We start from the raw sequence: 14,788 nt of genomic DNA, 5'->3' as shown, positions 1-14,788 counted from the left end.
AAATGTAGCCATTTTCTCTCCTGTAACCCTCATGTTGGACATTGGAAAATACAAGTTTCATGCACGGTATCTCTTTCTTTAGTTACATTATTTTTTGTTGTTGTGTATCTAATGTCCTTAGGCACTTGAACCAAATCAATTTACCGGGATTATTAGAGACCATAGAGAAAAGTGTATTTGCAGCTTTTCAGAATGGAAAAATTTGCTGCTGTGTTTTCATTGTTTTTCACTTGGCGCCACAGTTAGTTGGTAAAGTTGAACCAAAGTTTGAGTTTGAGCTTCCAAAGTTAGATTCTTGAGTGGCACTTTCTTTTTTTCAGTTCATGAGTAGTGCTAAGGATTTTTTTTTTACTGCCAGAATCAAAAAACTCATCACTTACTCTGTAGTAGAAGTTATTCTTTTGACAGAACAGAACTGAATCTAAAATCTGACAAACTTGCTCCAAGTTAAATCACAATTCTAGTTTTCCCTCAGTGAGGGGGAGCATCACCACATAGTTTATATCCCTACATGTGTTTACAGACCATTGTCCAATTTTTGTGTAGCCAAACATACTGTAACTTCTCTTGAGAAATGTGTGAATATAATTGGAGATGATAAATCATATAAACGTTGGTACAGTAAGGGTCAGAATCACCAAGGCAGGCAGTGGTACTGAGTGTATGTATTTATTTTACAGAATTTCAATTAAACAAAATTTAAGTTTTAGGCTAATAAATTGCTCACTACAATAAAGAAAAATGAAACATTTTTAATTAAGTGCAGGGCTTTCAAATATATCTGCTTTTGCAACTCACACTTTCCTGCCTAGAGTAATAAACATGACCCTTAATTTAATAATAATTTTGCCTCCATCCATTTAAATTTTTTTATTTATTTTATTAGTGTCTGTTAGAGTCCTGGGTGACTCCATTTCATAGCTGAGGTTGGCAGTTGCTGTGAGATGCCCTTTTAACCCCAGATGTGTGCAGAGAAATGTTAAAAGATCACAGGTGTATTTGGCCAGTGAATATGTTAGCTGAGTATAGAATGTCAATGCAGGCAGCTCTTTGAAGCAGTGGATGTGAGGAACAAAGATCAATATGTCAGCTGCAATATTTACCTTGACCTGAGCTGCACAGCTTCATCTAATGTAAACAGATGTGGCTAAATTCCTGCAACATACATACAGTGGTCTGGTAATTTGAGGAACAGTTGGCTCCTGTTGGATACCTACTGTAGTAATGCAATTGATACCAAAGGTGGAAGGTGCCTCTAAAATGTTGTGAAGTTTGAAGTAGCACAAAATGAAAATGCTCAAAGTACAGATTCCTCAAGATTGTACTTGAGTAAATGTACTTTGACTTTCCATTACTATATTGATAAATGCAAGAAATTACAATTTAGGGAACGAAACAAACATCTGTATCACACACTGTATCAATGTGTTTAAGCAAGCATCTCATTTTTCTAAAGGATATCAAACACCACAGAAACTACTTTGGTTAGAAGACAAGATGCACAATGGACATTAGCAAATTTCTCTTTGGGCTCCCATTTAAATGGAAATTTGCCTTTCAATGATGTGCGGAGGTGCGTCAAAATGGAATATTAGATTAAATAAATCTCTCTGTTGCAGACAGGCACAGAATACCTTCTTACTTGATGTGAGAGACTAATGTCATAGCTTGTTACAAGTGCAAGAGCTTTTTGTGAGCTACAAATTATGGCAGTCATGTTAAGCAGTGAATTTGTTATACTATGTCTTACCTTAATATCGTCTTGTTCAGCTCCTGTTTACTCCATTAGGTGGCTACTGACCACCATTTAATATTCCCCTGAGCCAGACTTGAATTTCTCTTTTCTACTTTATTTTTTACTCCACAAAAAGCTTAACTGAATGTGCCCTGCTTCTCAAGTGTACAAAATCTGAAGCTGTAGTCTCTATCAGTACATATTGTGTACAACTCTGTTTTCAATCAGAACTAAATTACAGCCATACTTTTCAGTGTGATGTCAGTAGTGCTTCTTGATCTTCTCCACTCTCTTCACAGCATCCAGCACAGGCTTTTGTTTTGGATTCCAATTCCAAACAGGATAGCAATCACACTCCATCATTGCCCATGTGTGTGTGAGCTCGACTTAACCCCAGTTTATCCTTGACCGTGTTCCTTCTGTTTGTTCAGTGTCCAGACCTGTGAATGCCAGACTGTGTGCCAGTGAAGAGCCCCCCGCTGCCGTCCAGCAGTGCTCCATCCCCTGCCAGCGCCACTGCCTGCTCTCTCCATGGTCACCCTGGGGTGCCTGCCTACATGACAACTGCAAAGTTCCACAAGGGAAGAAAGGTATGATGGAATAAGCCCAGCTATAAGAGTGAACCTGCTTGAGCATGAAAGATCTGCAGTACTATATCACTGTAAGCAGTAGTCACTATGCTGTGATATATACAGTATGTTTTCAAAGCAAAGAATAATTATGCTACAGTAGATATTGATACAGTGCCACCTCCCAGCTACAGTGTCTGGTACCACCATGAAGGCAAGCTTGAAAAATTGTAGTATTGTAAAAGAGAGAGTACAGGGAAATTGAATAAAATGCATGTGGATAATAATGAATGCTGTGGTCATTTCAGCACATGAGTATGAAAGAAAATATGAATAAACTTAATACTGTATATAAGGCCATGCTTGTTCTGCAGAAATGTCTTGAAAAGAGCAGTGTGTTCCATGCACAAACACATAAGATCATGATAGCTGCTGTAACAAGATGTAATAACCCTATAAAAATTAGAGTATTCTTGTAAATAGCAAAAAAAAAACACACACAAAAAAAACTACAACGGGCGCCATCCTTCCAGCTGCCTTTAAAAGCAAAGTACTGTTCTTCCAGAATCATGTGTGACAGATGGAGGAACAGAAGGATACACACAGACCATCCAAAACTATATTACAAATGGCTACCTAACAAGCTGCTATAATTTAAAACTGAAACTGATAATTGCACAGATGGGCCAGCGGTGAAATGATAAGCACTCAGTCAAAAAACAATTAACTGCTGAGCTCTGTTGCAGACAGCTATGTTGTACATTTACAATCAGCTGTTCACAGCAATTATTGCCCAAGAGCTGAGTACATCGAATAAGGTCAACAAGGGGCTTTAGAGCGAGAGCTATTACACATGTACATGTTTTCAATTTAGCGCTGCACCATGTTTGAGTGTCTAAACAATGGATTGTGTTATGCTGTTGAAATGCTGAGAATGAAAGAGAGAGAGGTACAGTATTGTGGCTGACAGAGGCTAAGTGAGAGAATGCCAGTGCAAGGGGTGTGATGTTGTCAAAGCAGGCGAGGGAGACTGTATGTTTGAATCCTAAATTGTTTGCTGATAAGTAGCTGGCTGAGAGGAAGTGTGCTCTGGAAGAAGGCAGTACACGCATAAATGCCGCAGATGAAAGACAGAAAGAGAGCACACCTGTAGTTCTGCTCTCAGGCCCCAGGGGGCTGACAGGAGGATCAGCAGATAAGATGCTTCCTGTGTATGTCACCGTGTGTGAGTGGGTATGCTCAAGTATTCAGTGTGCTGTTGATGCCTGAAGGTTTTTTTTTCCACAGGTGAGCACATGTCATATCAAACTACTTTAGAGAGTCTACAGCACCGTACCCCTTGTGTAGTGTCCAAGTTTCAGTCAGTGTGCTGGCAGTGGTCAGAGCTGCTAGTGTTACAGTATGTTACAGTACAGCTGTGCTAAAAGGGCAGCACGACCTAATCTCAGTCGTGGGTAAACGTGCATGAACGCACCCAGGGGAGTGACTGAAGGGGGGATTATTCAGGTCAGTGCCCACAATCTCCAGCACTGGATCTCTATGGGATGAGCCTGCTCCTCTCACTGACAGTGTCATTAATATATTTCAGGGAATGGAAAGCACAGCATCTGCTGTTTTGCTCAGATTTCTCCAGTGGCATACTGTCTTTTGATGGCGTTCATAAAGTTGCAGAGCCCACAGCAGACAGAGGATGAAACCAATAGAAAATCATCTGCAGTGATCTCTGGCTGTGAGGCAACAAGCAGTTATTGAGTACTTCGGTATTCTTATGATACAAGTTGTTAGCCCATGGTTCTTGGGTTGCAGAGAATTTCTTACTCTTATTGTGTGTGCACTTAGCCTTTATGTGTCATAACGTCAAAATAAACTCTGACCACTCTCCAGCTGAAAGGGCTTTGGGATTTGAGTATTCAGGGACAGTAGAAGAGCCAAACAGCTAAGTCGTTTATGCTCCCCAGCTATGTTATCTGTAAAATTACAAGTTTAAATTGCCTCACAGTGGTTTTACTGTATGTGCTTTTCACATTTTTTAATGCTATCTTGGCCTATCACACTTTTTGGCTATAGTATGTGGGAAAGTGAACTGAATATAGAAGTTTACTGGATAGCACTTTTTGTAATGCTTCTACTAGAAATCTACACTTTTGTTTACAAATACCCTCTAGTAGAGGCTGTTTCTGAACAACAGTGTGATGAAAATCACTGAGTAGCCCCTATTTCCATGAAATGAACCTGGTATGGCCAGGGAACCATTCAATTATTAATATCCATGGGGGCATGCTCATGCCAAATTGTTGTGTGTGTGTGTGTGTGTGTGTGTGTGTGTGTGTGTCTTGGATGTGAATAGCAGTAAGTGCTTTGGGCAATACCGCAATCAATGCACAGTCTCTTAGCAGTTCAAGGGCACACTCGGTTCAGGCTGCTGAACTAGTGCCTCACACCAGTAGATGGTCAGGGGATGTAATTTGCAGAGTGGGAATCTTGAGGTTAGACAGTTCCACCTGTTGAGGGAAAGAATATGGGACCTTTCTGCCAAGTGTCAGAATAGTGTTAAATTCAGTGTGGCTCAAAAAGCAAACCTGCCGCAGCTCAAGTATCATGGACATTTATTGGTGGAAGCGCTCAAGTCTAGAAACAGCACTTTTATTTCTTCCATTTTTCATTTACCAGAACATTTTTCTGTGTCATTAGAGAACTGGAAGAGCTCAGTACTCAGTAGAGACTGTAGATTAAAACATGAGGTGTCCACTCAGCATGAAGCTTTTCATGAAGAAAAAAAAATGTAGTAGAGAATCAATGCTTCAGAGTGGGGAATATGAATCATAGTGTGGGCCAATTATGTCATTGATAAGGCAACTGGCTTAATGAGTGTCAAAATGTTGATTGTGACATTAGACATTTTACTAAGTACAATACATTAAAACCACCTTTAGTCATGTCATGTTAAATCCCATTTTAGATGTCATATGATTGCATGTAAAAGCTGTAAATATCAAAGATATAATAAGGGAAACCAAGCAGAAATTGGATGAATGAAAGCTGGCATATAAGGTGATCTGGTACTCCTGTGGTTTAAGATGCTGTGGACAGGGGCATTCTTCTTGTCCCTCTCTTTGTTCCTGCCTAAATGTCAGTCTCTCCTCAGTTTACAGCTGGTCCGGTGTAGAATAAGCCAATTAAACACTTAATAGGAAGTCCTGTTAGAATTTTTTTATCTGTTTACAACAATAATCTAGTCCAATGACTTAGTTTTAAGAAATAACAAATGTCTCCTACATGTTTTTCTTAACTTCTAATAGGCCTTTTAGTTTTGTTGTTTTATGGAATTTTTAGCTAACATCAATATGAAAAACTGATTGCAGGTTCAAAATGGCTTTTCTTCAGCTGATTCACAATTTTACATATTTTTAGGTTTGTCTTAAAACAACAGTCAGGTGCCATTAGAACATCAGAGCAGGTCTCGCTTGCTGTAATCATTCTTCCCATTCATACTGGCCATTTGAAGATCCTTCCTAATGTACTTTCAATGTACAAGATGGGGGCCAGAAATTACAGTCATTGTCCTGTGCAAAGTCAAAATTTATCTGAAGCCAATATGAGGCGTTAGCAGTCTGAGTCAGATGAATCAAGTAGGGATTTCAAAGTTTCAGCCTTTTCAGTTTGAAATGATCCCTTTTTTATTAAAAAGAGGTTTATTCAAGTGTTTCTTTTATGCATTGTTTGCTGTAAATATGAAAATCGAATAAACAATTATTTCCGTGTGTGTGAGACGGCATGATTACTGTTTTGTACAGGAATATCAATAGCTTCTCTGGCAACCTTTTCACTTCCCTCTGTTTTCTGTCAGGTTTCAGACAGAGGAGGAGAGAGGTGCTGTGGGAGTCCAGCAGTTCTGCCGAGACCTGTCCTCATCTGGTCGAGTCAATCCCCTGTGAGGATCCTGCCTGCTATATGTGGCAGGTTCAACAAGAGGAAACATGCATTCCCACTGAAAGCTCCTGTGGTCCTGGAACGGCAGTCCAGAATGTGACCTGTATCAGCAGCGAAGGTACTGCCCTGGATTTGTAACATAAACTGTTCCCATCCAAATTTAACAAGTAAACTGACCAGTCAGTCTCTGGTCCGATTTAAACGATGCAGCGTTGCTCAGTAATTGTATGGATTCATGTTTTTTTTTTTAATGGTGCTTTAAAATTATGCTAACCAAGGTATGCTATGGTGCTAACCACAGATTGCAACACTTACTCACAAATATAATTAGATTACAGCTACTAAAGTAGCTGTAAAATTCACCAAGGCTATAGTACAGCCATCAGTGCTGTGATCTGCACACAAAGTGATCTGAAGCATTGTGATGCATGAACTGTTAGGTATAATGTGATCCATTGTGCTCAGCCATATCAACGCATTGAGTAACAGGAACATCAATTTTAACAGCACATGCATTATTCACAAGGGACCAACACTGAGTTTATGGGCACAGAAAACACTGGCCTGATTAAAAATCACAGCTTCCTACCAGGCATTAATTGCTCATCTCCATAGATTATAAATCTAATTGCTCCCTTTTTGGGTTTAATTTTATTATTCTGTCATAATGGATCATGCATATGTTTATCCAGAAAACAGAAGAGGGTCTGAATATATTGAACAAGGAAAGAGTTTATTGAGTTTAGATGGGACAAAGACTGAGGGCTTTGGCTGGTTTGAGTAAAAAGGACTTACGAAATTATCTGCAGGGGATTTATTGTTAGTGAAAGCTAATATTTGTTCACGGTTTCTTCCTTAATTGGCCTTACCATTCAAGCATGTTGGGTTATTTTCAAACATAGGCACAACAGCGTTAGGACCAAGTTGCTAAGTGATGCAAATGTCTGGAAGATCTGTGTTCACGCAGTGGCACTGTAGGCTAGTATAGTAGTGACACAAAGGACCACACACATCATTGAGCATGCTAGTGTGATTCAGTCTCACACCTAGTCCTGGGTGTATGAAAGCCGTTATTTCCACTTTGGATACTTGCAATTATAAAAAACAGTCTTGCTTGTCCTATTTAAATAAAGAAAATGCTAAATCATAAATTGTCACATTATGTAATAGATTTGTTCTTTTTTTTAATGAATAGCTCTGATAAATGTGACTAATAAGAAAATATGGTTTGCAGGATGACGACAGTTGTGCAAAGGATTTGACAATTGACAATATTGTGGCAAGTTAGTGGACTCTAGAGATTCTGCCGAGAAATGACACTGGCTGTCTTTTTATGCAGGCTTCTCTGCTCCATACACAGCACAACCCTGGATACCTGTTGCTTTTATTACAGAACACAGCACTGCACATCAGAACTTAACACACAGTTTCCCCCCAAACGAACCTACCAAACCAAAGCTTCCTCCCCTCAGAACACTTACTACACTGTGGGCAAGCACACCAGTCCTCGCCCTCCGGGTGTGTAGCTGTCCTTGCGTGTGTGTGTGTGTGTGTGTGTGTGCAGTCCGTGGCACTCTCTGAGAATGCTACAATATAAATTCACTTTATGCAAATAAAATGCACCATCTACGTGCTCATTACACCTCATTAAACCCACTCCAAGTAATGTTCCAAAATCAAGTACTGTTATTTTTTCCTTTTAAGACAAATGGTGGATAGATCTAAAAATAGGCTCACAGAATAAGTATGTTGCTATGCTTTGTGCAAACCTGTCACTGACCCCTATAGATCACAGTTAAGTTTTTCTCGAGACAGATTATGCTTTTAGTTATTTTCCTGTTATGCTTGACATATGCATTTTGTAGACCCTGGAGAAAGCGGCTGCTAATTCCAAGTCGCTCTCCTCATTTAGAGTCAACGCATTCAAGATCTCCTTCTCAGCTGTTACACAAGTAAAGATGATAGACACTTTGTCAGCATAGTACTGGAAGAAAGGCAGGAAGACATGCTTCTCTCATGGGTAAAATAAAGTTCAAGCTTTTCAAGCGTGGAAGACTGAACTACATGTATTTCAAGCCCTTTAAGGTCTCAGTTTAATCAAAGTTGCCTCAAAGTTTCTCACTCTCAAGCACAAAACAACCTTTAGGAAGAACACACACACACTAAAAATAATAATAATTTGAGCGCACAGTTAAAATGACATATTATAGTGAATTACTTGGATACTGACCTGACCTCCTGCCACTCTCTTATCTGATGTCCCTCAGGGTGAATGAGGAATATAAATAGCCAAATAGAGAACATAACAGCAAATTAATCTAACTCGCTGCAAATGCCACTTCACATTATTACTGGCATGCTTCATTAGCATTCCTCACAGATATAATCTATACAACTGGATATCTGGACGGCATCTCCACTCACTCAAATACGCTCTTCGAAGCGGGCCCATTGTTGAAGATAAGTGACACTTATCAGGCATTGGCATTGGTTTCAGTGCCTTGTAACGATCAATTTTGTGTCAGCTCTGTGTCTGCTATGTACACTATGTCTGACTTTGTTTGAAATATGTAGCTTCCTATGCAGTAGAATCGAGGTTTTCAGGCAATTGTCACAAAAAAGAAGTTCACCCTATTTTAATGTATCACATAAACAAAATACAAACATTTCGATTTTCAAGTTAATGGATCATATTCTTCAGCTCAGATCTGGGATGTCTGCTTTGTTGTGCAAAGTAGGGAGATATAACACAAGATCTAAATAAAATGTTAATGGAAGAATAGAGGGCATTTTTCTGTCTTTTGAACTCATGATACTAAAACAATATACAACAATCAGTCAGTTTGATTTTCAGAAAAACAGTGGGATGTTAGTGACACTTTAACAGATTTCAGTGAAACAGAGTGCTGCCCTGAATCTCATTTATCACTTTGTATCAGGACACACTGAAGGGTAAAGACTGAAGTCAATACACTTTTATGTTTTAAAACAAGTAAAATGACTGTTCTGAACCTTTTTTTTTAAACTATGGCTCTAATCAAAGTAATCCATAGTACATCTGGCCCTGGAGGACTGTTAATGAGGTTATGTGCAAGACCTTTAAAGGGGTTCCTGTAGTGCTTTGTCTATGAACAGTTTCCAATAATATTTTACAATATTTTAAAGTTTTAGCAGTGGGAGTCTGTAGCTGTTGTGGCAAGAATTTTTAGACTGTGGAGAGTATAGTATCTGCATACATTATCCACTGGCTGGGATCATTTTTACTTTTGGAAAAAGTGAAGAAAATGTTTGACAGGGTACGGCACACTGAAAGAAAGAAGAGGTAGAAGAAACATACAGAGAGATGACAAATTAAAAGAAAAACCTACAGTAAGTGTCTTAGTAAGGTGCTGAGCCACCATGAGCCACCAGAACAGCTTCAAATGCAGCTTGGCCTTGATTCTCAAGTCTGTGAGCTCTACTAGAGAGATGAGCACTGTTCTTCCGAAAGATATTCCCTCATGTGATGTTTCGATGATAGTGGTGGAGAGCTGAGTTTAGATCTGGTGACTGTGAAGGCCACAGCATATGATTCCTATCATTTTCATAGTCCTCAGACCATTCAGTGACCCCTCGTGTCCTGTGGATGGGGACACTGTCATCCTGGAAGAGACCACTCATTTATTCAGGGTTTTCCTTTCATTTGTCACCTGTCTGTATTTGCAGAGATGAAAGGATTGTTAATGATAATCTGACACACTGCCACAAAGAGGAAGCATCTGTGATATGTGTATGAACAGTATTTTTCATTAGCAGCATGTTTGATAATCATATGCATACATTAGTAGACATAGCTGTCTTTGTCTATAGAACTAGTGCACACTTTGAACCCAGAATTTTCCTTAAAAATATTGTTGCTGCAAAACTATTTATGGATAAAAAAGGAAAGGTTTTGGTGGGAAAAATGCACTGTCTACCTTCCAACTCATTTCAGCTTTCCCTGTCTTGTTTGAGGAAAGATATTTTTAATTGGAGAGAGCTCACCAAGTCAGTCAGTCAGGGCCTATTGCTCTAGTCTTTTTTTCACTGTTACCACTTTTAAATAGATGCCTCTCTCATTCACTTAAAACCCGCTTTAACCCCCAACCCAATTATAAGTACATTCACACTGCTTTGGATCCTAACCTCTGGAATAATTGACATCACTGTGTAAGAGTGGATGAATCTTTAGTTGGTTTCAAATTAGTTTAAACATTAATAAAATCACCTGTTACTGGGGTCTGAGGTGCGAGCATTTCAGTCACATATGTGAGTAACAATGAATGTGTGCGAATGTGAAACGTTTTTTGGGCGCACAGGTGCAACTGGCTCAGAGGGCTGCTGAGCTCCTGGACACTAAGCAAAAAGCAGCTCAGATGGTGTGGTGAAACAATAATCAAGATGACAGCACCTATGCTTTACTGTATGGGCAATAAAACCTCCGCTTCAAAAATTTGTCAGAGCGATTGATCAAAACACCCACTAAACAAGCATAAACTTGCAGAGCAGCAATCATTTCAGCTTTGCCCGCAGACTCCCATTCACCACCAGTATGTCTTAAGGTATGTTCACATTACAAAAGAAAAACAAGGATCTTGTGCTGTGTGTTCGGTGCTGGTCGACGTTGAAGCCCAAAGAAATTTCCGAAGGTGCTGTGCAAAATTGCATAGCTACAATGCTAATGTTGCTAGCACTATATCACCAGTGTTATATTTTAGAGGAACAGACTTTTTTTTAAGTCTTGGTAGTTGCACTTGTGTGCTGATATTTCACTAGCTGAACAGGTTGTCTGTTTTTATCTGATCTCGACATGAGGATCAAATTATTGTAGCTTGGGAAAATTCAGAAACACTGGTTACATACTGTCACTTTGGGTTCTATGAGTATAGCTGACAGCAGGGGGAAACAGTGATTGGCTATGCGCACAGAGGTCAGTGCAACTGGAGTCAAAGTTCAACAGATTTGAACTTTTGGCACAGCCCTGCTCCATGCTGCACACCACATACACAACAATGGTGAGGCATGAGCAAAAGCGCTTGTCCTGATTACCAGAGTTTTAGTATTATTGTGGCAATGTCAGTTATTTTATTCATTTATTTCTACCCTGTCTTTTGTTTTTTGATAGTTATTTATCCTGGTTTTTAATCATTATTCATGTACAGCACTTTGGTCAACAATTAGTTTTTAAATGTGCTTTATAAATAAAATGATCTAAGAATTCCTATATATCTATGGTTAACCATGTGGAGCTCATTAGGTTGAGTGGAGTCAGTAGTACAGATCACAGTGAATCCAGCACAAACACCTGTCAAGTCTTACAGCATAAGTGGTAGTCAGAAAGAAGCTAGTCTATCCTGAGAAAAAGTGTTTTATAGCTTATATTTCTGCTCTGGTTTCTTCAGAAACTCTAACACACTCATTAAAGTACCCAAAGTGATGAGCTCAGAATTTCAGTTTTATTACAGCAGGATGAACTGATAGGGAAGAAGACACTAAACTTACTGTCTGCTGTTGTATTCACTTTTGTATTGCCTAGTTTTAGTTCTAGCCTCACACTTCATAGCCTTCTAACTTGTTATAGAGCGAAGTGAAAACTTTTAATACAGTTCAAATTAAACAGCAGTAAACATCACATACTTATAAAAGTTGCGGTTTTGATGATTAGTGTGTCCACTTCTTTTCATGGTCAATTGTGAGACTGGAGCTACTTTGTAGTGTGTGCAATTATATAATTTAAAAAATGATATACAGGTAAATATAATTTGTTCAGGCATTTCTATGTCATGTATTCTTCTAGAAATCATCATAATTAACTACATGGTTTGTGTAAAGTGTGAACTGGTTTGTGCAATGGTGCATGTCCAGATGGGTTTTGGTGCCAGTCTGAGTCAAGTGTTAATATTTAAAATATAAATATATATTAATTTTAATTCCAAATTAATAAACCAGTAAACAAAACATTCAGGCAGCAGCTTTACAGTTTTAGCCAGTGCTGATCATGACTTCTCCATTAAAATAATCCTGCATCATTAATTTGATGTTGGTTTCAGATTGAATAAGATGTTATCATACTCCAACTCTGTTTCCAAATTGTAAAATCAATTGTTAAACTGTGCTATTTGAAAAAGGATGCCTTTGTGGAGCACAGTGCACCTTGGTCTTTGCAAGGTCCCAGGAGCTGTAGGCTACATCTTGTTTCAAAATTCTTTAATTATCTTTTTTTTGTAATAGGTTGCCCTTGTGCATTGTGCAAACAATATTTTTAATGTTAAAGGTTTATATATTAAAAAAAAAGATTACTAAGATTACTCCCTAGATGCCCCTAGATATTTGGCTGTCCCGAAACTTTTTTTCATTTGCGCTCACAGGTGCCCCTAAAAATAAATGTTGGCATAAAGCCCTGTAATATATCCTGGCTTGTTTCACTGATGTTTTTTTTTTTTTTACTGTTTCTGTTTATTTTTCCTCTTGTTTAATTTTTTTAATAAAATTACTATAAATAAAGCTCTTATTTTGTAATAGGCTTGTGTGAATATAAGCTACTGTGTTGATATTCAAAAAAGAAAAATGTAAAATATCAAAATAGTGAATCTTGACAATATTGTTAAAGTAATAATATCAGAGTTGTTTGGCTGTATATTATTCTGTGTTGAAGATCTTAAATAACCTCTGGCCCTTAAATCATCTCCAGTTGATCCCTTACAGTAGACACCTAAATAAACCCAACTCTAATTGATGGCTGATGCTTGAGGAAAGGGTCGCCATGGCTGACAGTCTGGTTCCCCATCCATTAGGAGTGGTTCCATTAGGAGCATGCGTTTATGTTCTGAACATAAAAACTACTGACATTTTTGATTGGGTCAGTTTATTGTCAATACAGAGTCACTTTAAGCACAGGATTACAAATGCTTCCCATCTGTGGCTGCCTTAAATGAAGATACTGAAAAGAAAAACAAATTTCAATCCATGAAGCTAATTGTCAATGATGGTAACATATATTCACACCCAGTTGGAATAAGGGAAGCAGTTGTGTGAGCTGGCAAGTACCATTTATGACTGTGAAGTGTCAGGCACCCCACAGATATGCAGTGTTTTCTCCACTTTACTCTCTGATTAAATAAGCTTTTGGTTTCCAATTTCTCAGCATAAAACAATTTTGCATTTCAAGCCTGAAAACTCATGATGATGACAAAAGTTTGCACCTGTAAAGAGTAAGAGACAGAACTTTCCTGGCAAAGTCAAATTATTATTTAGGGCTCCTCAAGCAATCAAATGTCCTCTATCACATACTGTATATGCCACCTTTTATTGCTTATCAAATACATGAGGTTATTCCTAAAACCACTCAGGTATGAAAGAAATGGAACTGACTGGCACAGCAGTGTTGAAGGGCATTTTGGGGCTCACACAGGGGGACGAGGCGGAGGGATCAGCCCCTGGGGGACAAAAACTTTCTTTTCTGAAGAAAATGCTTCAATCTGGTGCATCACACAGTACGGGCACACTGTTGGTCTATTTTTATTCTTCTCATCTGTTTCCTGCCATCTGGCTGTTCACTTTAGGCCATGTACATAAGAGAGGTGATCCTCAAAGAGTCCAAAAAGCATCAGTGGCTGTATACAGTGTAACTTGTGCTGTGTTGTATGCATTTCTCAAGTTTCCATTGAAGTCCTAATATAATAATATTGGGACTCATTCACCAGCTGTGCTAAAGAACAGATTTGTTCATAAAAGCCCACTTATAAAGTTTCACAAAGATACTGGTATTTATCAATGTTTTCTTATTTGGGATTTGTTCTTAGATAAGAACAGAATCTATGCACACTCAAAAGCATGTTTTAGCTGACGAATGTGAAAAAAAAATGATTATTTAGTTTTATTTAGGGTTTGACTTTTACAGTGTGATTATTTGTACATTAGAATTAGGAAACGCATTCTGTAAAAACCAAACACATTTAAGTGCATATCTTTAATTTTAATTTCTTTAAGTGTCTCTTTGATATTTTGGTGAGCATGTGAGGTTGGTTTTCCAGCACTGCATCTGAGATCAGACTAAGGGCGGTTAAAGGGGCCTGGGTGAGGATGGGACACCCAAGAGAGCCGTGTACGTCCCCGATAGGCTGGTCCAGCTCAGATAACTCGGTGCCAGTATCTCCTCCTCCACTGGTTGGTGTCTCTCTTCCACGCTTTTTTTGCCTCAGATTTGAGATCCATTCATTCAGATTAATTCATCAGTTGTGCACCCTTCCCCTTATAAAGTGTTCTCTGAAAGAGTAAGATCATCCCATGCATCTTTTTTTTTAGTTTGTTTTACTTTTATATTCACTGCTGATGCTTATCAACCACTTAGTATTTAAGCCAGCAGCCAACATTCAGTCACTGGCAGATTGTTGTCAAAGTGTTCATTCTGTCTGTATGTCCTGTTTTTGACCTGTTTTTCCTCTCACTCTGCCTGTCCCCTGTTTGAACTGATGGGTTCACTTGTGTTGGATGTGTTATTCTCTCAAATTCTGGTCAGGAATCAGTCCCTAGTTTC

The 14,788-nt window shown here is 38.7% G+C and overlaps 1 protein-coding gene across 3 annotated transcripts in view; it reads left to right on the top strand.

Moving 5' to 3' along the window:
• thsd7ba (thrombospondin, type I, domain containing 7Ba) overlaps positions 1-14,788 on the top strand; it is a 181,039-nt gene that overhangs the window by 99,614 nt on the left and 66,637 nt on the right. For all 3 annotated transcript variants that reach the window (XR_002276677.1, XR_002276676.1, XM_020621192.1), the window contains exons 7-8: positions 2,167-2,325; positions 6,152-6,352. Coding sequence is in view for 1 of the 3 variants with exons in the window: in XM_020621192.1 (XP_020476848.1) it covers positions 2,167-2,325; positions 6,152-6,352 (360 nt within the window). In the remaining 2 variants the exon portion in view is untranslated. The remainder of the gene's footprint in view (positions 1-2,166; positions 2,326-6,151; positions 6,353-14,788) is intronic.

This window comes from Monopterus albus, unplaced genomic scaffold, assembly GCF_001952655.1.
Source record: "Monopterus albus unplaced genomic scaffold, M_albus_1.0 scaffold254.1, whole genome shotgun sequence".
Lineage (NCBI taxonomy): Eukaryota > Metazoa > Chordata > Actinopteri > Synbranchiformes > Synbranchidae > Monopterus > Monopterus albus.
Note: the sequence above shows the minus strand (reverse complement) of the source record. Positions and strands in the feature narration are given on the sequence as shown.